Source organism: Nuphar pumila, chromosome 6 (genome assembly GCF_984573655.1).
Source record: "Nuphar pumila chromosome 6, dmNupPumi1.hap1.1, whole genome shotgun sequence".
NCBI lineage: Eukaryota > Viridiplantae > Streptophyta > Magnoliopsida > Nymphaeales > Nymphaeaceae > Nuphar > Nuphar pumila.
The window spans coordinates 111,332,934-111,360,870 of record NC_143254.1 but is presented as its reverse complement, the minus strand read 5'-3'; the positions used below and the strand labels follow the sequence as shown (position 1 = coordinate 111,360,870).

General features: G+C 39.6%; 2 protein-coding genes across 2 annotated transcripts; both read left to right on the top strand.

Moving 5' to 3' along the window:
- Positions 1–357: 357 nt before the first annotated feature.
- Positions 358–12,182, top strand: LOC149835724 (alpha-galactosidase-like). Its single transcript, XM_090009640.1, has 15 exons — positions 358–521; positions 3,340–3,398; positions 4,758–4,814; positions 4,928–4,962; positions 6,218–6,321; positions 7,100–7,175; positions 8,790–8,848; positions 9,167–9,232; positions 9,564–9,647; positions 10,080–10,144; positions 10,759–10,841; positions 10,944–11,034; positions 11,161–11,210; positions 11,853–11,993; positions 12,087–12,182. Exons 1-15 carry the CDS (start codon positions 358–360, stop codon positions 12,180–12,182), a joined length of 1,230 nt encoding a protein of 409 aa, XP_089865766.1.
- A 2,976-nt stretch (positions 12,183–15,158) lies between these two features.
- Positions 15,159–16,269, top strand: LOC149835723 (miraculin-like). The gene has a single exon (XM_090010639.1). It carries the CDS (start codon positions 15,166–15,168, stop codon positions 15,757–15,759), a length of 594 nt encoding a protein of 197 aa, XP_089866765.1. The 5' UTR covers positions 15,159–15,165; the 3' UTR covers positions 15,760–16,269.
- The last annotated feature ends 11,668 nt before the right edge of the window (positions 16,270–27,937 follow it).

The window sequence follows — 27,937 nt, the reverse complement described above, 5'->3', positions numbered from 1 at the left end:
AAATACAAAAAATACTTGTTAATGTTATTTTAAAATTATTTGATACGCATGGTATCCGCAGAAATTTGATACGGGCCTGAATCAGCTATATTTTAATATTCGTAAAAAAAAAAATACAAAAAATACTTGTTAATGTTATTTTAAAATTATTTGATACGCATGGTATCTTTGACCTTCAAGTTATGCACATGATATTCCCAGTTACTATGCACTGCCGAATAAACCAAGAGAAGCTCAGTGCTCTAATTAATTTCAAGTCAACAATTTGGTTTCCATTTGCATCACACAGGGCAGTAGGCACCTTTCTATAAAATCCCCACTGCCTTCTCCTTCTCTTCTCACCCTAATCAATATCCTATGGCTCGCCTAGCACAGCTCGCCAACCTCTCGATCTTGGTCCTCCTCCTCCTCCTCCAAATGCAAGCCTTCGCAGCTGCACGTAGAGAGAGAGGCACCCACGAGCCCTTTCATTTGAAAAGGAAACTGCTGGAGAATGGCATTGGCACTACTCCACAGATGGGGTAACAATCTCTTATTCCCACCCTCTTTAATTTTCTCTTGCTTCTGTTATTTGCTCTTGAACTCTGATCATAGGTTAGGTAATGCTTGATTTACAATCCCATGCCGGTTTAAGCAGTGGGTTTAGTTCGAATCCCATGCTTATGTTATTTGCTCTTGGACTCTGATAGGTTAGGTTAGTAATCGGGGTTAGCGAAAAAACTTCAATTTTCTCAGAATCACCCAAACAGGAACTCATGCTTTGGACATTTGAAGGGATGCAAGTCATGATAGGCAATAGCATAAGCAATGTCATAGTAGCTAATCACATGTAGAGCTCGGAAACAAGCCGAGCTGCTCGCGGCTCAGCTTGTAAAGAACTTGTTCAAACTCATAAAATATGCCTGACCAGTTGATTGTGAAGATAAGTATTCTGCCCGGTTCGACTGGTATAAGCTCGTTAGGTAGTAGGAAATGTATTTTACATGTGTTTTTTGGTAATCCTGTTTCTTCCAACTAGAAAATATTGTGTTTTTTTTATATATAAACAAGCCTGCTCGAACATATATGGCTCAGTTAACTTGGATTGACTATGAGCTTGAACTTGGCTTGTCTTGCCACAAGAGTGAACCCAGCTTGATCACACTCTAACATGGTCTCGTAAAGCTCGTTAATTACCAGCCCTAATTAATCACATGGCAGCCATAGATGGGCCCCACTTAGAATCCCACCCCGTGTGGTTGGGAAGCAGATCAGGTCATGCTGAACATGAGTTTTTTTGCTCATGCCAACATCTTGGCCGTCCGTTTTGTATTTTGAAATGTTGAAAAGTCAACAGAACAGTCATATGCTACGTGGCATTCATCCAAAATGCAAACAGACGGCCACGATGTTGGTACGAGCAAAAAGCTCATGTTCAGCATATGACCTGATCTGCTTCCGTGTGGTTGGTGCTAATGAGTTTGCTCGTGTTTGGATCCCAACTCTCTTTGGGCATGACAAAACACGTTTCCTTGGAATTATAATATTTTAATTCCAAGGTTGGTGATCGGGTCGATGGTTGGTGGCTGGCCTGCTTACACTGTGAAAAACTTTTTGGTGTTTCCGGTAGCCCAATTGATGGGTGGGCTCGCCTCCAGCTGAGCCCACTGTTTGTATCTCCAAGTGGGTTCCACCCCCCACTGGCCCATAGCGATTTCCTTTCACTGTCACCCTCTTCTGCTTGTGGGTGTATGGGTAATTGGATATGGGGCATTTCTGCAAGCGATGGAAAATATTAACTAACATTTTCTCTGCAGTGGTCATCAATGACACCCCTTTATGGGAAAATGAGTCGCCCCGTGCTTCTTTGTTATGGAGGTTTACATGGGGCTCACGTTTTTACTGCAGAAAGTAGTGTTTTCGTATGAAACCCTTCCTTAAGGCCTCCCTAGAGAATAGCCTTTCCACTCAAGGAAAGCCACATTCCCTTGAAAGAGATCCAATGGGAAAAGTGTTTTTCTATGAGGTGAGGTGTGAATCCATTTTAATAAGAATGATGTGATGCTTTTCTGCATTTATTATGTAGAGCTCATCACAGTAGACCTCGTCACATATTTCCTATAGAGACGTTTGTTTCAATCCGTCATAATAGAGGTCCTCTTTTCTATAAAAGGGGATCTCATGCAAAAACGCATGCAACAAATGCAAAAAGAATCTCTTTTTTTTTTTTAAAGGCAAGCTGGGGTTTGGCAGACCCCTACCAGTTATACAACTATACCATTGGGATTCGAACTTGCAACGTCCCAACACAAGGTGACGTGTACTAGCTGCTCCTACCAGACAAGCAGAGCCCCCATTGTGACAAAGGAATCTTGTGTTTGTGAATGATTGGCACTTTTTTTTTTGTTGTCCATTGAAAGGAGAATAAAACCTGAAATCAGGGAACCTTTAAAATGGATTCACGATTCACAATTTCACATATACCTGATGCTAAGAGAAAGGGCATGACTGAGTACAGTTTAAAAGGGTCAGACTCCTATATCTGAAAAGTCAGTTGGAATTCGTTCAAGTTGGACAACACCACCACCACCACCACCACCACCCCACCCCACACCGAACAACCACACTGATAAATTTAAGTTGAATGTTTCTTATAAAATGGTTTTGCAACTCCAAACAACTACCCAAAGGAAAATTATTGCTTCGAAAATTGAAAGAGCAATGATTTCTCTGACTATATACTACCTGCCAACTTATGTAAGTCAAGGTTAATTCAACTGGTGGTTAAACCTAACCCAACATACCCTAATCACTACCAAACTTGGTGGGGATGTTTGTTGGGCAGTATTAAAGCTCAAAAGCACTTTTACATATGGTGCTATTGAAGGCACAGAACTATTATGTACAAATCACCATGTTTTCATATTTTGTAGTTTTTTTAGATCAAATGATCTACAAGGTTTGTTTATTAGAAAATGAGTTTTAAATCATGTGATTGTGACATCCAAGCAGGTTTTTCAAGGGTTTAAAAAATCAACTACCTACAATGCACTAAAATTTTACGTCTCAAAATATCAAAGTTTGATCCTTTGCAAAAAAAAAACTGTGCTGGTTAGATTGAGTCGATAAGGCTGGAACCTATGATTTTCAGCTCAGTAGTTCCATGACTTGAATAGCACCAAATATTAACCCTTAAAAAATGAGTTTTCATGTTTGTCAAAATGTGACAATGTAGGAAACTTTCAAATTATAAAAGACAAAGAGAAAACAAATATGGAAGCCAGATAATTAGAAACAACCATCCGTGCTCATTTTAAAACCTTCATGGATTTCATCTCTTGTTTTTTTTATCACGTACAGATGGAACAGCTGGAATCATTTTTTTTGCAACATCAACGAGAACATCATCCGTCAAACTGGTAATCTAGATTTTCCATATTGAGCATATTTATGGAGTTAGATTTGATTAGCATGACCATTTCTAATGAATTTCCACTACTTGCGACTGTATTTAATATTTTTTCTCATATATATATAAGAGAGAGCTTCCAGACCATTTACTCGAGACTCCTTTAGAAAACATACTTGCATGTGTTTTTTGTTTAATCTAAGCCGATAGATGCGGTCTCTATTCAGCAGAAAACATGAATTAGTTTAAGATTTTTTTATGTTTAGATATGTCTTTAGCTCAATGAAAAATTAACGGCGTTTATTGCATTAAAAAATGGATTAACTAAAAATTAAGAATCCTTGTTAAATTGATTTGATCCAAAACATGGTTTTTAGTAAAATAATCAATGATAAATGCATCTACAGGTTTGGATTAAGCAAAAAAAATTTGCACAAATATGTTTTTTAATGAGGTCTAGGATATATATAGGGTAAATATTGGCTACTGATGAAGGTAAGTAACTAATGAGTAGAAATCAGTTTTCTTAAAAAAAAATCTAATTTTTTAGATCAAATGTTACAGATGTGATCCACATGGTTTGTTTAGTAGGAAACTTGTTTTGAATCGTGTGATTATGACAAGTAATTAAGTTTTTAAACGAGTTTAAAACTCAACGGCCTACAATTTGCCAAAATTTCATAACTCAAAAGATCGCATTTTTACATCAGAAAAGCACAATCTAAGGTTTGATCCTTAGCAAACAAACCACGCGCATAGACGCGTCCAGCATTTATTTGGGTGGAAATTTTCACTTTTAGCTGTGGTCGTGACCGCTGCTAAAAGTGTGCTTTCAGTAAAAAAACTAGTCACCGCTGATCCGTTTGTGATCAGCGGTGGATATTGGTCCTATGACAATGTAAGATTGCATGTTTCTCTCTCTCTCTCTCTCTCTCTCTCTATATATATATATATATATATATAGAGAGAGAGAGAGAGAGAAAGAGGACGAACTATAACCATCAACATTACGAAACGAAAACAGGTTCAACCAACATTGAACCTACCGGGAAACCAAACACGGGCCCTAGACATGCCAAGGAGCCCAAAAAAAGAAAACAAAGAAAAGGAGAGATGCAAGGAGAAAAGGAAGAAAGAAACAAGAAGCAAATACAGTTAGGCGACGAGCATCACCCAGGATCATGAATGGTCCCTGGAGGCAAATGGTGTTGCAGATCAGAGAGAGAGAGAGAGAGAGAGAGAGAGAGAGAGAGAGGCGCCTTATCTGATCAATCCATTTGGGATGTAGATTATTATACTAGTGCTAGTATTGTTTTTGTCACCAAGTGGTGGCTGTTTATACTCATAAGTGATTGGTTTTGAATGTCAGCCGATGCCATGGTCTACACGGGGCTGTCCGCACTTGGCTATCGCTATATAAACTTGGGTTTGCATTTTTCCTTTATTAATTCATTTCTTTCGGTTATTTCCTCTGCTATTTCTGTAACAAAAGGTTACTTCATAAACGTTTTCTTTTCTTCTTCTTCCTAATTGCTATAGATGACTGTTGGGCGGAGCTAAACAGAGACTCTCAGGTATGTATATATGTGATTCAATATTAATGATCAGGTTGGCCGATCAGGTTGGCCAACTCCCTGTGTGTACCATAAGAAGGACAAGAACCAGGTCCTCAAGTCTAGGGATGGCAGTGGACCGGGGGGACAACGGGGCTCCGCCCCACCTCGCCCCGTTTGGACCGGGGATGAAGGTGAAAATTTATCCCTGTGGGGGGATGGACTTATGCTTTTCCTCACCCCGTCCCAATCCCCACCTAGCCCCGCCCCATCCCCAATCCTTTAAGGGATGGCTAAAGGGAAATGGGGGCCCGCCTCGCCCCGTTTGGACCGAGGATGGAGGCGGGGGTGGAGGTTAAAATCCATTCCCGTGTAGGGATGGAGGTTCGGATTTTGAAACGGGGTGGGGGTGGAGACCTTGTCCCCAGCCCCCGCCCTGGTCCACTGCCATTCCCACTCAAGTCTCCGGGTTTAGGCCAACCACATCCCAGCTCGAGCCAATAAGAAGTGGGTCACACTATCAGCGGGCTCACAAGATATTCCCCCTCTCTAGTCGGGCTCCAGTGGGCCCAACCAGAGACAAAATTAATCAACCGCGATGGAATACACTTGTTCTTTATCTTTACCCTTTGTGAGGATTTCTTTGTTGCAGACCCCGTAGATGTGAAGCACCAAAATTTTATGATTAAAAAATCACTTATTGTTCAAACAGCATGATTCAGGGATTGATTCATATCAAATCAACTATGCTGAGTTCATCTGAAGTTTGATGAAAACAGCTTGCAACAAACAGATCTCACAAGGGCAGGGCTATGACATTAGTGTATGAAGATGGGGATGAGTAGATCCCGTTTCCAACCAGTTCGGGTGCAAACAAGTTCGGGTCATCCTTTGCAATACACAAGACCTGACTTGTTTTCATTACGGGTTTATTTTTTAAACCCAATCCAAATCCATGAGTCCAGTAAAACCGGGTCGAGTCGGGTATAATCGGTTCAGAATGTCGGGCCAGGCCGAGTCGGGATATCTGACAGTTACTCCCCCAGCCCTCCCCTTTCCCTATTTCAACTATAACCTGCAAGTGGTTGTAGCCTGGCATTTAAACATGCAAAAGAAATTAACTTCTCTCCAAACTGCCAAATCTTGGATTTGCATTTCATTGCAATCAATAGGCACCCAAATGGAGCCTTAATGAAGAGATATCTATGTCAACAATCTTCAAAAAAAAAAAAAAAAATAGAACTATTAATGGGAGCCATGTTTGTGGGGAATACAGGGCAACCTGGTGCCGAAAGCCTCTACATTTCCCTCGGGCATCAAGGCCCTTGCAGATTATGTCCACTCAAAAGGCCTCAAGCTTGGTATTTACTCTGATGCCGGGTAGGAGCATCTCTCTCTTTGTTTTGCCTTCATGCTTTTGGCCCTTTGTTTTGGGTCTGTTGTTTGCTTGCGGGCTCAACTCTTTGTTGATCCCCTGTCTTAGTAATGTTGATGTTTCTTTCGTCTCTCTCGTTAACTACATGGAGATTAAGGCTCAAGAGCAGCTCTTGGCTTATAAAAGTCTTTCGAAACCCATAAGCAGCACTTGAAGCTTACTGAGCCGAGCATGAACAAAAGGTGCTTGGCTCAGCTCAGCTCGCCTTGACTAGGATTGAAGTATTTAGCTTGTGATCAACAAGTTTAGAGTTCAGGTCCTAGCTACTGTTGCCAGTTTTGGAGTTTCAAAAAAGCCCTTTTCTTTTTATTATGAGGTTGCAAAGGAGCTAGCTTGCTTTGGGCTCATTTAGCTCAGGCTGCCTATGAGCTCAAACCTAAGCTTGAGCTAGGGGGCTCGGTGTCTAATTAAGCTAGCTTTGGTTGGGTTACATTGTTGACCATATTAATAAAAGAGGTCATTTTTTATGCAGCGGCGCTGCTGCTGATGACCATCTATCTCAACATTTCTCGATATGGATTGGACACCACACCCATATGGAGAAATGCTAATATGGGTCTGTCAAGCAGGTCGCTACATGCTTACCGTGCAGGAATGCTGCATATAATGTGATGCCATAAATAAAAACTGTGAGGCATGGCTCCTCACATGCATTTAGATGAAACCAGTTGCACAGAGCATGCTAATTGCATTAACCTTCCATCTTGTTGATGATGTCTTTAGGACGCAGACTTGCAGCAAGACCATGCCGGGATCACTCGGATACGAAGACCAAGACGCTAGGACTTTTGCTTCCTGGGTAAGGACCAAACACTCTTAAGCTCTAATTTGGTACAAAAAAAATTGGTAACAGGATTTTCGTATCATCAGGGGACGTTTACCTGCTTGTCTCGACACCCCTTCTTTTTATTTTTCTGAATACTGCTCCCCAGTCCCACCTTCTCCGTCCAACAGCGTCCTTCGAGATGCGTGGAACAACGACGCCTCAGTTTGATTGCGCCAGCCAGCCTCAAACATGTCCGTAACATCCTGCGCGACGGGCGGAACGTGCATTCAAACGATCTCAAAATGACTACTCATAAACTTGACTTGGAGCTACCACACGTTTAATTCCGTAGATATGTCAGTCAATTCCCGAAGGGAAAAAACCCTTTGCTATTGAGAATTCTCGTGGGACCCACTCTTCACTTGTGTTTATGTGAAACCATGAAAGACAGAAGGAACATTATCTTCAGACCTATTAAATATTGTAAAGAGACACAGCGTCTACGTTTTCCATAAGAAATACAGCGTTATGAAAAAACAAGGTCCCACTGTTCGATTCCCTTGGGAAAGGGGCTCATTTTCACATCTAGGAGTGAAGCAGATGCCCCTTCAGATTTACTATCTTGAGGTGGCCGGTAACTTGATTTTCTGCAGGGACCAATAGGTCACCCGGACTTCAAGGAGCCATAATGAATGAGAATTCCCTCTTATTCCCACGTTTGCAAGTGAGAAAATGTAGGAAAAGTAAAGCAAAATGGAAAATCTGTACGGATTTTATGACCCTTTCAAAAGTACACTTTGATAGAAAATATACCTCCATGGAGGGTGGTGGAATGTTTATTATCAAGAAAACATTTTTTTTTACACTCCCTACCACCCATCTCACCATATCTCGCCACCACCACCATCACTACCACCATCCATCTCACCACCACCCTCCTCCTTTCTCTCATTTTTCACATTTTTCCACTTTATTTTTCTCATGATACACAAACAAGGAAAAATTCTTTTAGAAAACTTCTCATATCAAAAATTCTCGTAGGCAAAACTTGAGTTTTTCAATCTTTCAAACGTGCCCTTAATTTCTTTAAAATAGCTGTGAGATTTTCTTTTTTGGGATTTTCAGTAGCCACAACGCTGGGTGGAACAGAGGAAGAATAAATCTTAATTAGCCATATTTTTTGGGGAGTGGGGAGTAGGTGCCTATCAAAGTTAGGACCCTCCCGCAGGAGAACAGTGGTTTTCGGTGTATTTTTTGCAAATCTGACCCCGCAGGGATGGTCTATTTGCTAAAAAATAACACTTGGATTGTGTATTTTCCAAAAAAAATCTTGAAATTTTCACCTTGAATATTTATAAAAATTGCAGATTGTTGATTTTTCAACCTTATAAAAACCTACTACCCACATACTGAAATCAGACAATCCAATGGTCCATTGCTATAAAATCAAGTATGTAGAACACCTCTGTACAGTCAGATTTGAGAAAAAAACATGAAAAATAAACCCTTCATAAACCCTCAGATAAACCCTTACTCATTTCTTGGGAAGTGGAATACTTTTATCATTCCAAAAATTTAAGGCACTGAGGTTATATTATTGCTTATTAGGTTTAACAGTGAATCAAGTGATTGCTGTGATTTTTTCAGGGAGTAGACTACTTGAAATATGACAATTGCAACAATCAAGGCATCGATATCAAACAAAGGCAAATTTTTCCCATACTTTTCTAACAATATTCAATGATTTTCCTCAAGCTTTTTTAGTACAATTGTAGAGGCAAAGAGATGGGCGCAGATCAGGTCATGCTGAACATGAGCGTTTTTGCTCATGCGGACATCGTGGCAGTCTGTTTGCATTTTGGATGAATGCCACGTGGTTTTGTTGAGCTTTTTAAAATGCAAATCGGACGGCCATGATGTCAGCATGAGCAAAAACGCTCATATTCAGCATGTTTGATCCGCTTCCCAAAGAGATGAGGAGGTAAAGATTTGAACTAATTGGTTAGTGTTTTGATGAGATACAGGTATACCAAGATGAGTAATGCTCTTCTAACGAGTGGGGGTTCAATCTTTTTCTCTCTGTGCGAGTGGTAAGAGACACGTCTCTTTGTGCTTCCAACTTTCTTTGCAGATTACGATCTTTCCTTTTTTCGGGATTAGCAAGCAGCGGTACTTAGGCAGATATCCCAACACATGGGATTTATAATGTTTGACTACAACCCAGAATCCTGAAATAAATGGAAATTCCAAACTTTTATTAGCCAAATTAACATTAGAGCTAGAATTATGAGAAATTGCAGATCTTTGGTGGAAATTAACATGTGAAACAGGCCATGGTTACTTTGGATTGACAGAAGCAGCTTAATTTGTTGGATCAAAATGGACTTTGTAAATGACCATTGTATGAAAAAAATGCGGCAGGGGAAAAGAAAACCCGGCCACTTGGGCTCATGCGATAGGAAATAGCTGGAGAACAACTGGGGACATCCACGATAACTGGGAAAGGTAAGATTGATAATCTTCCTTTCATCAAGAAGTTAACCCTCGTTACAGATTGTGCATTTCATTTGTGTCATTTTAGTTTACACCATCACTTGGTTACAAATGTCACCATTAAGTATAATTGGTTGCATAAATACCACTTACTGCAAATATATGATTAAAAGGAATGGATCTGTTTGGATGCATGCTGGTCTCTCTACTGAAATCCAGTAATTTCAAGTTTTTATGACAGAAATAAAATTCAATAAAAACTGGAAAAATCAAGTACAGAAACCAGCACCTGGAACTAAATCGCCCTTTGATCATTACCCACGTAGCTCTATTGTAAATTTCAGTTTTAATTTGTATGGATTCTGATATACAAGATTCAGTTTTAGTTCGCTTGCTGTCGATAACCAATGTTTGATGATGACATTTTACCTTTCTACTTTTCAGTGTCACCTCTCTGGCTGATCAAAATGATCAGTGGGCGTCGTATGCTGGACCAGGTGGATGGAATGGTAACCTCATTAAACCATGAGAAATCGGTTATTTTTTATTTATTTTTCATGACAGGGAAACCACCCCAGTGGGGTGTAAACCCAGGCGCACCCCTCGATCCCAGGGAGCCACCAGCTTTGGCTTATGCAAGGGGGATAGTGCCCGCGGAATCATACCCCGACTGCCCGTATGACAGTGGAGGCCTGTTCCAACTACGCTAACCCCTCGGGTCTGAGAAATCAGTTGTTTTACCAGAGAGAGAGAGAGAGACGAAAGAAGATCAACAAAATGTTGAAACCATGAACCGAACAAGATAGAAAACAGAAATAGAAATATAGAAAAATAAGAAGCTAAAGAAAAAGAAACTGAGAGAGAGAGAGCAGGCTATTGCAACATTGTTGAAACCTTGCCCCATAAATTGCAGTAGTGCATGCAAAAGCAGTTAAATAATGTTGACCACAAAGCTGTTCCCTCAATGAATTAAGCAGCTGAATGACTCTTTGATAATGAACTACCATTTCAAAGTTATTTTCAGCTCAGCTTTTTTAAAATCATCAAGCATTTCTTAATTAGTTGTTTCTTCCTAACAATATGGGATTAACATTTGAATGGTTTTGCTTTGTTGTGGAGTAAGATCCGGACATGCTTGAAGTAGGGAACGGTGGCATGACTTTGGAGGAATATAGATCACACTTCAGCATCTGGGCACTAATGAAGGTAGCCCAAACATTTATCTCCATAATTTATGTCTCATTTCAAAGATTCTAGCACAACAATTCCTGAATGACATTTTTTGTGGACATCATTGTGTACTTGTAGGCTCCCTTGTTGATCGGCTGCGACATTCTGTCGATGAGCAATGAAACATTGGGACTCCTAAACAATAAGGAGGTGATTGCTGTTAATCAAGGTATCGAGCATAGTAATTTGTTTTTTGTTTTTTGTTTTCTGTTTTGATTTTACAAGGTGATCTCAAACGTGTGTTGGTGTGAGGTTGAATGATTATTGGCATGAATTGTTTTGCTTAATCCCATAGACCTTCTTGGAGTTCAAGGCAAGAAAGTTAAGAAGTATGGAGATCTAGAGGTATGTATAGTAAGCGCCACCTTCGTTTGTTTGGCATATGCTGTTTCTAATGTGATGTAAATTCGTCACCAGATTTACAGAGAAAACTACCACAACTAAGAAAGATCTAAAATATTTAAATAACAAGAAATTTTCTCATATCAATGTGAACTGCTTAAACCCTAAGATTTCTCATCTTCTTGTATGGGTTCCCTAATTATGATCCAACTGACTACCTTTTTCTGATAATTTTCCAATTAAAACAAACTTATTCTAAAGATATGGATCAAACAGAATTATCTAATACTCAAATACAAATATCCAAATAAAAAAAATGGATCCAAAGTTATCCAATGAACCTGGGACGCTTGGCTTTTCTCCTGCATCTTAACGTGGACAAGCTTTCATGCTTCCAGCTAAACCAGTAAGCGTATCGCAAATTTCATGTGATACATTCATGGCATTAACACTTTAGAAAATTAAAATTTTTTTTTTATTTATATGCTCACATATTTTCTCAAGATTTTCAATAAAAACTTTAACTTATCATGTGTTCGAGAAAATCCTGATATTTTTCTTATTTTCAAATTGCAATTGCCTCATCTTCTTAGTAGCCTCCATTGATTACTTGTTTATCAAATTGTGATCCACTCAAAACTGAAGGTATGGGCGGGCCCTTTGAGTGGAGGAACGGTGGCGGTTGTGCTTTGGAACAGAGGACCTTCCCAATCTTCAATCACTGCAAAATGGGAGGATGTTGGACTGAATCCTACGGCTGTGGTTGATGCGCGAGACTTGTGGATGGTAAGGATCATCTTTCTCTATGTATTTGTTTTTTGTACTCCACTCAATTGAGGTAGAGAAGTTTACTCATCATGTGAATGTATGGTGTGGCAGCACACAACCACAGCATCGGTGAGAGGAGAAGTAACTGCCATTGTGGACTCTCACGCATGCAAAATGTATGTGCTCATTCCCAGCCAAAGAAAGTGATCAACGTGAAGAAATTAAGACGGTTATTGAGAGACGTGTAATTGAAGGCAGAGAGGGAATTCTTACTCATGAACTTCTCTCCAGTACTGTTTTTATAGAAATAATGAATACCAGTACGTATTTTAGCTGGAGGCCAAACTTGAGCGTTCCTCCTGACCTGTACTGTCCTTGGAAACATTCATATGTTACTGTGGTTGGCGGCAAGTCAAGTAGTAGGGATTGTCCCTTTGACCAATTACGCTATTCTCAGGCCCAAGGGGTTTGTCATATATAGTGGGATGGGTCCGAGACCATTTGATGGGCAATTTAGGTTCAAATAAGCCAAAGCTTGGTGACTCCCTGAGGTCGAGGGATAAGCCCGACCTGGACAGAGACCATAGTATGGCAGGCTAGGTCTTTGTGGCGAGCAGGTTGTATGTTCCCCCCACGAACACGGGGCCGCATGTTTGGGGGGTCCGAATGAGTGCCACGTTGGCACTCATTCCGGAGTTATGTACGGAGAAATATCTTGGGATCCGCAATATTCCTTCGTACACACCCAAACTGACGAATGAGTGTCAACGTGGCACTCATTCGGACCCCGAACATGCAGCCCCGTGTTCCACACGGGAAACATACACCACCCTCTCGTCTTTGTGCCTGAGGCAGTTTCTCTGAGCAAAAAAATAAATAAATAATAATTATACTACTACTAGCTGATGACATTATCCTGATCATGAGAAAGTAGCAATATTAACACACAAATGGTAACATTGGTAATGGAGACGTGACAGTCTAAAAATGAGCTGAAAATTGTAGTTGGAGGTTGTTTTCTCAGGGGGTAATGTTTGCTAAGGGTATCCACAGATTTGCTCAAGACAGCTTCTCCTTATGAGTTTCAACTAAGGGTATCCCTACCCACCAGGGTAGCAAATGCTATCCCGTTTTCCCATTTAAACCTTATAGAAGTATTCAGCGGGGTCCAAATGTTGGGGATCAGCTTTTGAATCAAAATATATACAATTATATGATAGAATAAAGATATAATGGTACCACATCATGGCAACCTGACAATCCTAAACCTTATGTATACATGTCTGTTTGTTTTTGTGTATGAGAGAGGGAGAGTATTGTGGGTCTGATCCATGTTACCACATGACAGTAAAAAGTAGCGGTTAATTTCACTCATCTCCTATGTCATCCACCATCTTAATACTAGGGATGCAAATAGGTCAGATCTAGGATGGGGTTTTTATGATTTTTGGATGTTCTGACACGATCTGGATCAGATCTGTTTGCATCCTTAATTAATTAATACCCTTGTTGAATCTTATAATGCAAGTTGTTTTGATCAAATCTAACCCTATAGATAGACTCAGCATTGTCGATTTAATAACAATCGACCTTTATCACATTTTTTTGACTAAGAATATGATTTTTTTAAATCACAGTTTTTGTGTTTTGACAATCTGTTGATTTTGAATCACAAAAAAAATCCTCTACACAAGTTGGATTTCAGCTATTTAAACATTGATTGAATGATGTAGATCACATCTATGGTATGATTTGATTATTAAACAACTTGCATCAATGAAATCCTAAGGAGGGGTATGAAGATCCCTTTGGGGATGAAGGAACCAATTTGGTGGATCCCACCCAACAGAGCCCACAATGTATGGAAAAAACTATTTTTAATAAGGACTACCGCTGGATTTGACTCAACCCCAAAATTTAGGTGGATTTCCAATATATACAATTCGGTTATTACCTTCACAGTCTGCAGACTCAGGTTCAGTTTTACTTATTTTTTTATTCTAGTGGGTCCGACTATGCCAGTTGGGTTAAGGGGAGGTCATTGGTTCAGGTCAATGAATCCTCAAGGGACCTGATGGGTTGCTCGGCCACATTGTTGGCCCAAGTGGGTTCTTGACTAAACAATAGAACCCCAACTTGTTCAGTTACTCTTGGGATCACTTTAGTGGATTACTGGGTGGGCAATATCCTTTGCGAGCTAGGGCATTCACTCAAGGTTTACTATTTGGGAGGTTGTCATTAAGTGATGCCTGTTTTTAGGCATGTTTCTCATTTAAAAAATAAGGGGCAAGCCTGATTGTGGTAAGTAGGGGTGTCAACGGGTGGGGTTTGGTTCGAACCCAGTGGGAACCAGACCTGGTTCCACTTTTTGGGTATGGTATTGGGTTCAGACCCGAGTTTAATCAGATCCACCATAAGAGAAACCATATCCGGACCTGATAAGAACTACATGAACCAGACCCGGGCCATACCCCATAAAATACTTTCTTTTTATCATTTTTGTACATTGAAAAATTGTGGGTCTTAATCGGAACTCGGGTTGGCCCTGGTTTGGAATAAAATTTCACAAACTATACCCAGATCCATGTATTAATCGGACCTTCGGGTTTTCTTATTTATCACCGTACTCGGACCCTATAGGGTTTGGTATGAGTTGGGTCTGGGTAATTAAACCCGACCCGTTGACACCCCTAGTGGTAAGCTACTGCCTTGGATTCCAAACCCGGCCAAAGGACTTTAAATAATAATTTCAAAAACAATAAAGATTCAATTGGTTGGGGCTCTTGGGGACCAAAACAAAATAAATACTGGGAAGAGCATCAATCTTCTAAAAGGGGAAAATTAAGAGTGAATGCCCTCAAACAACACGGTTTCAGTTTCACTTAACCAATCCATGGTTTTAGAAGACCACCACTCAATGATTGAAGAAATTTCAAAGATTGGCAGTGTGGTTGCAAGCATCTTAGATGGTCACTAGGGCCCCCCCCATGATGCATCCTTATCCTCAGCCGCTAGTAATTGGTCTCACTAACCATCTGAACCACTGATTTTGAAATCCATTAACGGTCTAGACTGTTTGGGTTAGATTATGTAGTGTAGGACCTTGACTTGGGTGCTCTACTAGATCACCCTTCAATTCTGGCTATAAAAGGCCCAAGTCTTCATTCATTTCTCTTCATCCTAAGAACCAATGTTGGCTATCTTCTCCCTAGCACTTCTCTTTTTTATCTTAACAACCAGCCTGGCCGGGGCCGAGCCGGGTCGGGTACGTGATACCAATGGTAAGCAGCTCGAAGCCGGCAACACCTACCATGTATTGCCTGCAAAGGAGGACAATTTTGGTGGCCTATTCGCGTATTTTCTCAATGGCACACAATGTCCAGTGGCCATTACTCAATCACCTGCTCCATTCATAGTTGGCACGGCTGTATCTTTTAACCAGGTCAATGGCAAGAAGTCCATTCGGCTTTCGACAGACCTCAACGTCAACCACATGCAAGGGACCATCTGCCCAGAGCAGCCGATCTGGACAATGGCTCAGGTCAACAAGGCGGGCAAGCGGTTTGTGACGTTCGGCGGGGTTGTTGGGAATCCAGGCGCGGACACAGTGAACAACTGGTTCAAGATAGAGCAAGAAGGAGACCACTACAAGCTGGTGTTTTGTCCCAGTGTTTGCAAGACATGTAAGGTTGCCTGTGGAGATATTGGTGTCTACCGTGAGCGTGATAATAGTTGGTTGGTTTTGGGTGGCCCTGCTTTGGCAGTGAAGTTCAAGAAGTACTAATGTTGAGCCCCCCATGTTTTGTTTTGTTTTTTTTGAAAGGCGAGCTGGGGTTAGGCAGACCCCTACCAGTAAAACAACTATACCATTGGGTTTTGAACCTGCAAAGTCCCAACATAAGGTGACGTGCACTAGCTAATCCTACCGGACAAGCAGAGCCCCGTTGGTTGAGTTGAGCCCCATGTTACCAACTGTTAAAGTAAAGAGTTTACTATTTACATTGTCTGCATTATTTGATAGAAATAAACATATGTTGTCATGTGTTCACGTGAAACAAATTAGAAGAAAGCACCAAAAGAATTTTATAAGACCAGTCATGATATTGCCTACAAGGGCTCCGCTCGTCTGGTAGGGACCACTTGTGAAAGTCACCGAGTTGATGGAACCTCACAAGTTCAAAACCTATGGGTGGAGTCCTTTGCCGCAAGGTCAAAGCTGGGTGTACTCTCCTGTAGGCAGGGGGGCTGCAATCGACGATGGGGGTATTTTCCATTAGATTATCCAAAAACAAAATCAGTCATGAGCAAAAATGTTATAATCTATGTCACATGGGTACATAATCTATGTTGTAATCTATGTTGTGTGCGGGTGGGGGTGCAGCACTTTCAAAAAACTGGGGTGTAGGGGTGCGGCAAAAATATATATATAAAGTCCAAAAGTTAGACATAAATGACTTTGAGTGTGGTCAATGCACCCAGGAGTCAGGTTGACTGCATCGAGTGCCGCACCCACATTGTGTCGCATTGATGAGAGTGTGGCACCCAGTTTGCCGAGTGCCTGTGACATATGTCATAATGAAATCCCCACAAGAACTTGGATGGATTTCATCTCATTAGGACTACTCTAATGGATATTCGCGACGTTAACCCATTTTTGAGTGATGGGATCAAGTGCAATCACACTGCACAAATGCAATGTGCCGTTGAACCTGCAGATCACCCTCCATCTTTGGATCTGATGCAGCAGCACATTGCATGCGATCTTGCGTCCATTTTTTAATATGAGTTGGGGTTGAATTTGGGTAAGAAAAGGAAGTAATTAATGGGTAGGTGCTAAATGAAATATGTTAAATGAGTTTTTCAGGTTTTTTCATTTTATACAACTGTGTGATCTGTTGTACTTGATTTTATAGGAATCAATTCTTGAAGTGTTAGATTCTGACACATGGGTGGGTTTTTATAACGTTCAAAAAATCAACGGTCCAAAATCTTTGTAAATTTTTCAGACTCTAAATATCATTTTTTTCATCTAAAATACATGATCCAAGTGTGGATTTCTCATAACTCGACCATGCCCAACACATTTATGAGGTACGAACTGCCAAAAAAATACCATAAAACCAGAACGACAACCATAGGAATAGCAGGATGAACTAGCGTGACGAGGTCTTCATGCTGAGTACAGTTTGTTCGGATTATAAATAAAATAAAAAACTGTAATAGGGCAGACAAATTGACTGTTTTGCCTTTACAGGAAGACTAATTTGCAAAATGTGAATAAAAGCTAAGCACTAATTTGCAAAAAAAAATGATCCACAAACAACTAGTTGATGAAGGGCATTTTTGTGACCAGTTAACCATGGTCGATGTTTGACCATGGTCAATAGAAGGAGCTGTTTGTAATAACAATGAGAAAGGTGGCGACTGATTTGCAAAATAGCGTAAGGCAGGGACTATATATTTTGAAAATTGACTCTAAAAACAGAGACCAATTTTTAAAAAAAAAACACAAAATTAATTAGGGATGCACACGAGCTGGCAAGTGCTTGCCAAAAAAACATATGTACATGTACAGGCTCGGCTCGAGCTATTCCCGAGCTTGAACAGAGCTTAATCGAGTCAAGCCCGGGTCGGTGTTCCACACTTCTGACTTCTGAATACAACGGACCGAGCTGGCCGAAGCGAGGTTCAGGCTCAACAGGGAGATAGAGAGAGAGAGAGAGAGAGAGATTTCCCCTCTCTCCCCTCAATAAGGAAGAACGAGAGAGGGAGAGGGTCCTTCCCTCTCTCCTCTCAATAAGGAAGAACAAGATAGAGGGAAAGAGAGAACATTTATCATTCAACATTATCAAAATACATCCAACCGAATATTGGATGAGAGAGAAACATAAAAGTAAGACAGCCACCATCTAGATGGTGACTGTGCACAGTTCAGAGTACAAATAGATCCAAACCCTCGTCTCTACTATGTAATTTAAGAGTCAGATGCACATCAAACATAACCCGCTGACGTAGCCTTCCAAAATTGAATTTGATGCCCCTGAAAAAGATATTGTTTCTTTCAGTCCATATCACCCACCATGCTGAAAACAATCATACCCGTCACAATAATCTTCCTTTTTTTTTTATTTCGTTAACTCATGGGACCAAACAAGAGGTCCTAAATAACAGAACTCGAACGCGTTTGAACAGGTGGTGCACCCCAAGTTTGAAAGAATAGGTCTAAAACTACCAGGAAAAACCAAAATAGGTGAGTCGTGTCCTCTATCGCCTTCTCGCAAAGAACACACATACTTGGAAATTGATGCTCATGTTTCTTGACATTAATTTGGGTTTGAACACGATCTAGAGCCACTAACCATGCCAATGCTTTTGCCCTTGGAGCGGGCCCCTTACCCCATATACAATCAATGAAAAACCATATCATCTCGGATGGCAATAAGGAATAGTAAATTTGCTTAATGGAAAACCTATCTCTGCTCGTCATGGCCCAGTGAAGCCACGGGCGGCCATGGTCAGGCCTAAGATCCCTGTCACTAAAGGAGCAAAGTGTTTTTCGCAACTCCAACCAAAGGGACGAATGACACACTGAATTGGGCGTTGAATTGGGCGTCGAAAGAAAGGAGTCAGGTAAACTACCATATTTTTTCCTAACAAACGTAACCCAAAAAGATGGAGATGTGGAAGCGACCCACGCCCACTTTAAGACTAAAATGATGCTCCTTTTTCTAAGAGCCGAAATCTCCAAGCTGCATCGCCGCCTCGGGAGAACGAGATAGAGGGAAAGAGAGAGAGTCTTGCCCTCAATCAGGAAGAACAAGAGAGAGAGAGAGAGAGGACATTAGATGTGCTCCTTCACCCTTCATTGTGTTCTTAGACCGCCACTCCATCATGGAAAAGAGGGAGTGGGAAGCTAAGCTGGAAAGGGAAAGGGGAAGAGAGAGAGTGAGACAGAGGAAAGTGGGAGGCAGAGGGGGCTTTGTTTTTTAGAAGCATGACCTCTAAGGCACCATCTTACATAAGGACAAAGAAAGTTTTCAGAACTTTGGACTAAACTTTTACCTTGCAACCAGAAAAAAAATAAAAATATAGAGGATACCTTAGTTAGTTTTGAACCTAAGATCCAACATCATTATTGCAAGAAATGATTAAAGGATCTATTGCAATTTGAAGATACACTTCTCGACAATAAGTTGAACTTAGGGTGACGTGGGTTGTCTGGTATGCCAGAAGGGGGTTTGTGAAGGTGTTGAGTTGGAGACCCAGGATCAAACCCTGCTGTGTCCGTAGCTTTCAAGAGTTAGCCACGTAAGGCAGGGTGATCGTGGGGGCCCACCCAAGGTTTTCCCTCGTCATTGAAAAAGTCAATCATATTGGACAACCCACTTTGATCTCCTTCAATCATGTCATTTTGATCTCCTTAGGTCAATCATATTGGACCCGGAATTGTGAAGTTACCGTCCTTCACCAATATACCAAGGTTCATCGCCTTAGGTTCACGCATATCCAGCTTATCTGGAACCTTCTCAAGCAAACCTCCTCTCATGATCCGTGGACATCTTCACATGATCGGCCTCTCTAATAGGTCATAGCATACTGCAATTCAATTCATTGCCTTTAATCCAGATTTTCAGAGTGCACAAAACCTAGCGAGTTTGATTAGTTATCAGCTAATACACATGAGAAAATTCAACATAGGCTCATTATTGTAAAATATGCTTATGTCTATCATCAATGAGCTATCAAAACCTCCATATTAGGGATGGCAGTGGACCGGGGTGGGGGCGGAGGACAAGGTCTCCACCTCCGCCCCGTTTCAAAATCTGAACCTCCGTCCCTATTTCATGTCCATCCCCAGTCCAAACGGGCGGGGTGGGGCCTCATTTCCCCTTGGTCTATAGAGTCATCCCTTGAAGGATTGGGGACGGGGCGGGTAGGCAAGGCGGGGACGGGATGGGACAGGGCAGGGAAAAGCATAAGTCCATCCTCACCTCCGTCCCAGCACAGGGATAGATTTTAACCTTCATCCCTGCCTCCATCCCCGTTTCATGCCCTTCATCCCCAGTCCAAACGTCTGGGCCAGGCAGGGCAGACCCCCATTGTCCCCCCGGTCCACTGCCATCCCTACTCCATATGTTTAAACTTCAAACTTTAGAGGGAAGTACTAGAATGAACACGTCCTTTTCTTTTTAATTTGCAATTTTCTTAAGATGTGATAATATCTTGTATTTAAACCCATATATACAATTTTGGGATAACTCTATATTGCATTGCATTGCATTGCCTTCTTTGTCTCCAAATCCGTATAATTTTGGGATGACCCCATACTGCACCTGTTGCACATTTCTCGAGGGTGCACTGCCGTGTTTGTTCATGTCGGCAAGTTTGGTGCCTGCTGAGATGGAATCAGGAGATATTGAAAATCACCGTTGATGGTGAGTCTTTGTGCACCAATCATCCTGGTGGATCTATGGCCAAATGCCAAATCCTCCATTCAAAAGAATTTGAAAGATTTGGCAGCCAGTGCAAAACACTTAAAAGGTCACCATCGATGGTGATTTGCAGGAGAAACTATCCGATCAGAGGCACCTCTGACAATGCCTTGGATTCCATTCATCCATTTTTTTTTTAGTTTTTTTTTTTTTTACGTGAATGTCAGAGTAGATTTAATTACATAAGATGTCAGAATCAATAAATGGCTGTGCGTTACATAGTAGACAAGCACAGCAACTTTTTTTTTTTTCCTTATGGGAAAGATATACACAAGAAATTACATGCCAAACTTATAATCAACCGGCCAATTAACAGTTCAAACTTGGTGGCTAGACTGGTCAGTCTTTGAATCCCCATCTTGACTTTGGTAAAAAAAAAAAACTTAAAAAATCTAAAACAAATAACAAAAACTATCAACTGGTTGGGGGCTCTTGGGGACAAAAGTAAGTAAAATATTGATGAGAACATCAACTTTTGGAACTTCCCTTGGTCAAAATGGACCACTACCGTGTTCTAGATAACAAAAGAGTCGAAGCTTTGGCACAAACTTTCCTGTTTCGGCAACACATGCCCAAAGGTTCTGAAAACAGCTAACCATGGTGGAGGTAGTCACTATCCCAGCCACAAATCTTTAGCCTCACCACCTTCTAAACCGTTGATTTAGAAAGCCAATGGTATAGATCGCTTGACTTAGATCATGCAGTGTAGATCATTGATTTTGGATCTTGATATCAGTAGACCATGCTATGGAGACCCTTGATGTTTAGTTTGGTAGTAGTAGTTGTGAAGAAAGATCCAGAAGATCAAGGTTCTAGATCTTTGTCAAGCTGGCCCACAGGTTGAGATAAACTCCCATCATGTTCAGGACTCTTCCAAGAAAAAGTTTTCAGATAATCATCCTATTCAAGACTCTTACAAGACGAAGACTCCAACTGCAACTACTCCTATTTCTAAATTATCATGTAACCTATTATGGGACTCTCCATAACCGGAGAGAACCCAAAAAAACGTGTACTCCTTGGCTTATAAATAAAGGAGAGAGATAACCCATAACCCTTTAAAAATGCTTGAATGCTTGGTAAAGATGGGTCGAGCAAGATAGCAGGATGGTTGGGTCATGCTATCATAATCGAGGGCGTCTCGAGTTTGAATCCCTGGGGTTAGCCCCCAGCAATTGCTGGTTACCAAAAACAAAAGATGAAAAAACTGGTTAGGATATCTATAAATAAATGAATATGATAGATCTCGTAGTGAATAACCATTAAGTCCACCTTTTAATTCTTTATAAATTTTTTAGCCCATGTTTCATAATATAGCTTTTACCTGATTTTAAGCAAGACCGGCCTAATTCATTGTGATCAAGCTCAAGTATGGCATTTAAAGGTCAACCAAAAGCGGGTTTGGTTAGATCTAAGATTTAGGTCAACATACATATCCAGTTTCTGGATTTTGCAGGTGAGCGCTATTAGCAGATTTTAGAAAAGTTTCATTTATATACTAGTTCCCTCTTAGCGCTATGCTCATGCAAAAGGTATTTGTAAGCAATAGTACATATCGATAGATGCCATGGATAAAATGATGTGCGAGTGCTCAACGTTCTCTTCAGCCTATCAATGCCCACGATGAGCCCAGTTCGTCAAGTTGATGGTGAGTAAGAACCTGAACCCAATGAGAAATAAGGACACCTTAGTTGCTTTCATCAAGCAATCATGCTTCAATTTATAGTGAGAGGAGAGTGGGGGTTATATATATGGCATTCATGTATATGAACAAACCCTTTCACATTCACGTAACCTCTTCTCCATTAATTCTAACTAATGCCCTACTGATACCTTCATTAGTGTCAAACCAAGTTATACATAGGATTGGACTCGATCTGAAATGTCAAACATTCTCCTACTTGACCCATTGATACAAAAAGGCACAAAATCGAGGTTCATAGTGTTATCTCGACTTAGTTTTTCATGTGGGTTCACATGCTACTCGGTATCACAAGAATGAATCATATTAGTATGAACACCTCTTTATGAAATGTTACATTTTCATATACTACAAAATAAATCATTTTTCAGTGTTTTAGCATGTTATGATTACCTTTATGAATAGGTTGGGCTCTAACCTATTTTATTGGTCTTTTAATATTGTTAGCATGTTATTTTCTTTAACCAAATGAAAAATCCTTTATGTAGAATCAACAATACACAAAGTCATAGTGAATCAATTCAATTTTATAAATGTGATCACATATAACCATAATGTATTGTCATAAATCAGAAGGAATCAAACAAACACATTTTCTTTACATGTTAGAAATATAATCTCGGTGCTAACCCTTTAGTAAGGGGATCTACAATTATTTTTTTCGTACCGATTATATCAATACATACCAGATGATTCTCAGTCTTTTCTTTAACAATAAAGTATTTTAACTCCATGTGTTGATACAAAGTTGGGTTCTTGTTATTATTTAAAGACGCAATTGCTTCATTATCATAAAAGATCGTTAGTACTCTCTCAATAGAGTCCACAATCTCAAGACCCATAATGAAGTTTCTTATTCAAATGGCCTGAGATGAAGTCTCGTATAGAGCAATGAATTCTGCCTCCATAGTATGAACAACAGTTGTAAATTGTTTTCTCCTTCTCCATGAGACGACACCACCTGTTAGTAGGAAGATGTACCCAATAGTAGACTTTCAAATGTCAAGACATCCTCCTAAGTCTGCATCAGAGTATCCAATAACCTCTAGGTGGTAAACCTTTATGTATGCCAACATATAAAACCAAAATTATGAAATTACTCCCACTAGCCTTAATTAAAGTATATACATTGATCAACAATGTTTTTAGTGAATCCAAAGTTTAGAATTACCTCATTGAACTTTTTATACCACTAGAAGAAGGCTTTTTTAAGTTCATAAATTGACTTCTTCAATTTGCAAACTAAATTATTTGAGTCATCTACATTGAGACCTGGAGGTTATTGCATGTATACCTCCTCTTTCAGATCTCCATTCAAGAAAGCAGTTTTTACATCCATTTGATATAGCTCTAAATCAAAATGAGCTACGAGGGTCATGATTATCCTCAACGATTTCTTAGTTGAGACTGGAGAAAAAGTTTTATTATAATCAATGTCCTTCATTTATGTGAAACCCTTTGCAACGAGCTTAACCGTGTATCTCTCTACATGACCTATGGAGTTTATCTTGGTCTTAAAGACCTACTTATAATAAATAGGTATTACTCTATCAAGTCGAGGTACGAGATTTTACACTTGGTTATTTGCCATAGAGTCAAGCTCTTCTTTCACACCATTGATCTAATGTGTTGATCATTCACTTTTAATGGCTTCTGCAAAGGTGAATGAATCATTATCAATGTCTATGAAATCAATAAGCTCTTGCAAATACACCATATACTTTGGATGAATAACAGATTTTTTAGTCCTCGTAGACCTCCATACAAGTGCTATAATTAGTTCAAAATGAACCTCTACATCTTGTTGTTGTATATCATCATCAATAACATGCTCTATTTTGGATTGATTATCATTGACCAAATTTTTTCTGACATTATCCAAAGAGACAATGATAGGAAAAATTAGGTCTTTATTATTTGCAGGTTTGAAACCTGAATCCTGCATTTCCTCAAATTCAATACTTTGATATGCATCTAACCCAATATTTTCAAGAAATCTTGCTTTATCTGTTTTCACTATCTATGTTGTATAAGATGAACAATAAAAGCTAAATCCCTTTGATCTTTTTGGATAACCAATGAAGAATCTACTAGTCGTCCTACGATCAAAGGCTTTTATATATAGGTTATACAATTTAGCTTTAGTTGGACATCTTAATATGTGTATATATAACAAAGAAGGTTCTCTACTAGTTTATAACTCATAAGGAGTCTTTTGGATAACCTTCGTAGGAACCTTATTAAAAATATGCATTATTGTCCTAAGAGCTTCACCTCACAAGGTCAAAAAAAGGTTTGAGTAATTCAACTTTGCATGAACTATTTCTTTAAGCGTACGGTTTTTTTTTCAGCTACATCATTCTGGTAAGCACTACTAAGCATGGTATATTGAAGTATAATATCTTTCACTTTTAGAAACCATGCTAATGGCCCTTTCTTTTGTCATATCTCTATGAAACGATCATAATATTCGTCACCTCTATCAAACCTAACTATTTTAATAACTTCACTGGTTTGTTTCTCTACTTCTTTCTTAAAGTCCTTAAAAACCTAAAACACTTTTAATTTTTTAAATAATAAATCGAGATACATATATCGTGAGTAATCATATATAAAAGTAACAAAATACTTTTCACCCATATAACACGGTGAAAAAGATTTACAAACATTTGTATGCACTATCTTCAACTTTTTATTATTGTATTTGGCATCTTTCTTATACATGGTAGACTATTTAACATTTATGCAGTCAACACATGGTTTTGTATCTGTGAAAACAAGGGATCTAAGAATTTTTACTTTCACAAGTCTTTGGACTCTCTCTTTCGATGTGTGTTCTAACCTTTGATGACAAAGCAAATAGGATTCATTCTCCTTTATGCCACATTTATTGTCAATCATTGTGTTCTCAATGGAGTGAGATTCTCGAATTTGAAATTTGGTTTTCAAAACTTGGGGCTGTCATTATATTTGGAAGTCTCTAGGGAGACATTGGAAAATGGTAGTGGATAAAGTTCATCAAAAAATTCAATCATGTGTCTCCTTATTACTCTCGAGAGTGGATTGGATATATATCTTGTCTGTTTCAACATCTCTTGTTTCATACTTCACTTTCTTCAAATATTCAAGTTGCCCAAGAAGGTTGAGAAACGCCTAAATACCTTATTTTAAAATTTTATTTAGCAAGGTTCAATTGAAGGAAAATATAAGGCACCCATTAATTGGTCTTTGGTGTCCCAATCACAAGTCTCCCAACCATAACTTGGGAAGGTTCAACCTTGCCCTCTTGTCCAAATGGCTTTGAAGGTTGTTTAGGAAAGAGGACAATCTTAGCACAATCTTAGAAAAATATGATTTGGTGAGATGGTCTTGGAGTTGGTCCAAAAACCACAAATGGAAAAGTGGTTCCGGCATTTGGAAAGGTTGGGTCATGGTCTTGGACTACTTCAATTTGGTCATTCGGGTGGATGTGGGTACCCTAGTACTTTGTTTTGGCGAGATGTTTGGTGTGAAGAGGCCAAACTTCATGATAGCTTTCCTAACTTGTACTATGTATCTCGAGCAAATTATGGCAGTGTGTGAGTTTGGGTTGAGCTCCGATGAGATGTGAGACATTTGTTTAAGAAGAGAGTCATCGGATGTGGTCTTTCACGAATAGACTGCTCTTATGGCTTTGTTGGGGGGGTGTTACATTCACAAAGTGGTTAATATGGAACTTAGACTCAAGCAGCAAAGATTTCACCTTTCTAACAGGTGCTCGCTTTGCCTCTGTGAGAAGTCCACTTCTCATCTCTTTCTGAAATTGTGCCTTCATCCGCACCTTAATGCACCGGGTGTGGAACGACCATTGCACGAATTGGGAAAGCATCTTTCCTGAAAAACATCTTGATCGCATCTCACATGAACTCTAAAGGCTCCCGTTAAAAATTGGTGTGGCCTACTTAGTTCTTATAACAGCTTGGACACTAATTTGCCTTTAAAGAAATCAAGGTATTTTCAAAGGTAAGACTGTTGACATAGAGGGTAATTGGCCTACCAAGGGGATTAGGGAACTTGTAACGTCCCATCAACTTAGATCTACCAAAAGTTGGTCTGATTCTTCTTCAGCAATTCCACTTTCCTTTTCTCAGCCAGACACCATAGATTTTCAGAATGGACCTCTGTCGACTGCATCCTGCAGTCGCCTGTCTAGTCTTTCATTTCTCACCATAAAATATGTAAATTTAATGTCATACCCACATCTAAGTGCATAGGTGAATGTGACAACTGTTGAGCAGTGTTGATTGGTATTGGTTAGTGATGATGGTTAAGTTAGTGGGGGGTGGGGGGTCGTGCATTTTGCCAGACATGCATGAGCAAAGCGAGATAGAAAGAGGACCATTAGGGCATGACAGTGTAGAACTATATATCTTCTTTTATCCTTTGTCTTCTAAATCTTTTTTATATTCTTTCTTCGCTCATGTTTTTAAGTTTGTTGATCTCCATATGTAGCTCAAATGATGACATTTTTATATTGGTCATTTCTTGATGCTTATATACAGCTATGTTGATTGTTTTTTATCATTAACTTTGATGGTTGTTATAGTTGGTTAGTTTGTTATACGTTTAAGACTTCTTTCCTTTGTTTTTTCAGAAGGAGCATGATGTTCTTGCTTCATTTTTCCGTCGTCTCTTTTTTGAAGGAAACATGCTATGTTTAGTTTACCCCTTATGGTGCTAATTTTTTTTCTGGTTGCCCATACGAAAACTTATTCAATTTTAACAACTAATAAGACTTTTTTCCCAGTGGAAAATGCACAGAGACCACTTTGCATCCTATGCAGAAACTTGTTTTGCTGCATTCGGGGATAGAGTGAAAACATTGGATTACAATCAATGAATTTCTTCAGACTGCAGTGAATGGTTATGGTACTGGTATATTTGCTCCTGGAAGATGCTCGGAGAGAAAATGGAGCAGTGTTGGTGACTCCTCTGTAGAACCATATTTGGTTGCACACAACCAACTTCTTGCCCATGCTAAAGCTGTTGATGTCTACAAGAAGAAATTCAAGGTATGTGAGCTTCGCCTGCAAGTGTTCAAATAATTATCAAGTTAAAAATGTCCACTTTTTATGTAGCTATTATTGGTTGAATTCATACCATTGTCCATGAATCCAGCATTTGTAATCTTTGCATTATTCATGTGAATCACTATTCTTCACATGTAATCCACTCTTTCTGTGGAACGTGAGTACCTTTTATATATATATATATATATATATATATATATATATATATATATATATATATATATATATATATATTAGTGAATAATTATAAGTACTGAAAATAAAAATTACATTAAAAATGAAAAGTTACAGAATTACAAAAATAAGCATACTACTCATTCATCAAGAGTGTTTTGAAGTTATTTCTGTGAACAATCACAAAAGTAAGCATATTACTCATAATTTATTGATCAAGAGTGTTTTGAACTTAACAAAACTAATTTTGCTAAGCTGAATTGGGAACTCAAGGAACAGGTGCTTCGCAAATGGCTGGACTGCTCCATAAACTGGTTCCGGGTGAATAAGACTGCGGCTTGAGCACCACGCTCGTTAGAAGCCGACTCTACACATCATTTCTTTCTTTTGCTTCTTTGTACTAGTGACGATTTTGGTCTTTTCGTTTGATTTGGGGTGTGATTTGTGTCATCACACCCCTCTTGACTGGACCGACTGTATCGTTTTGTTACTGCCATCTGACTTCTAATAAAACTATCAATTATC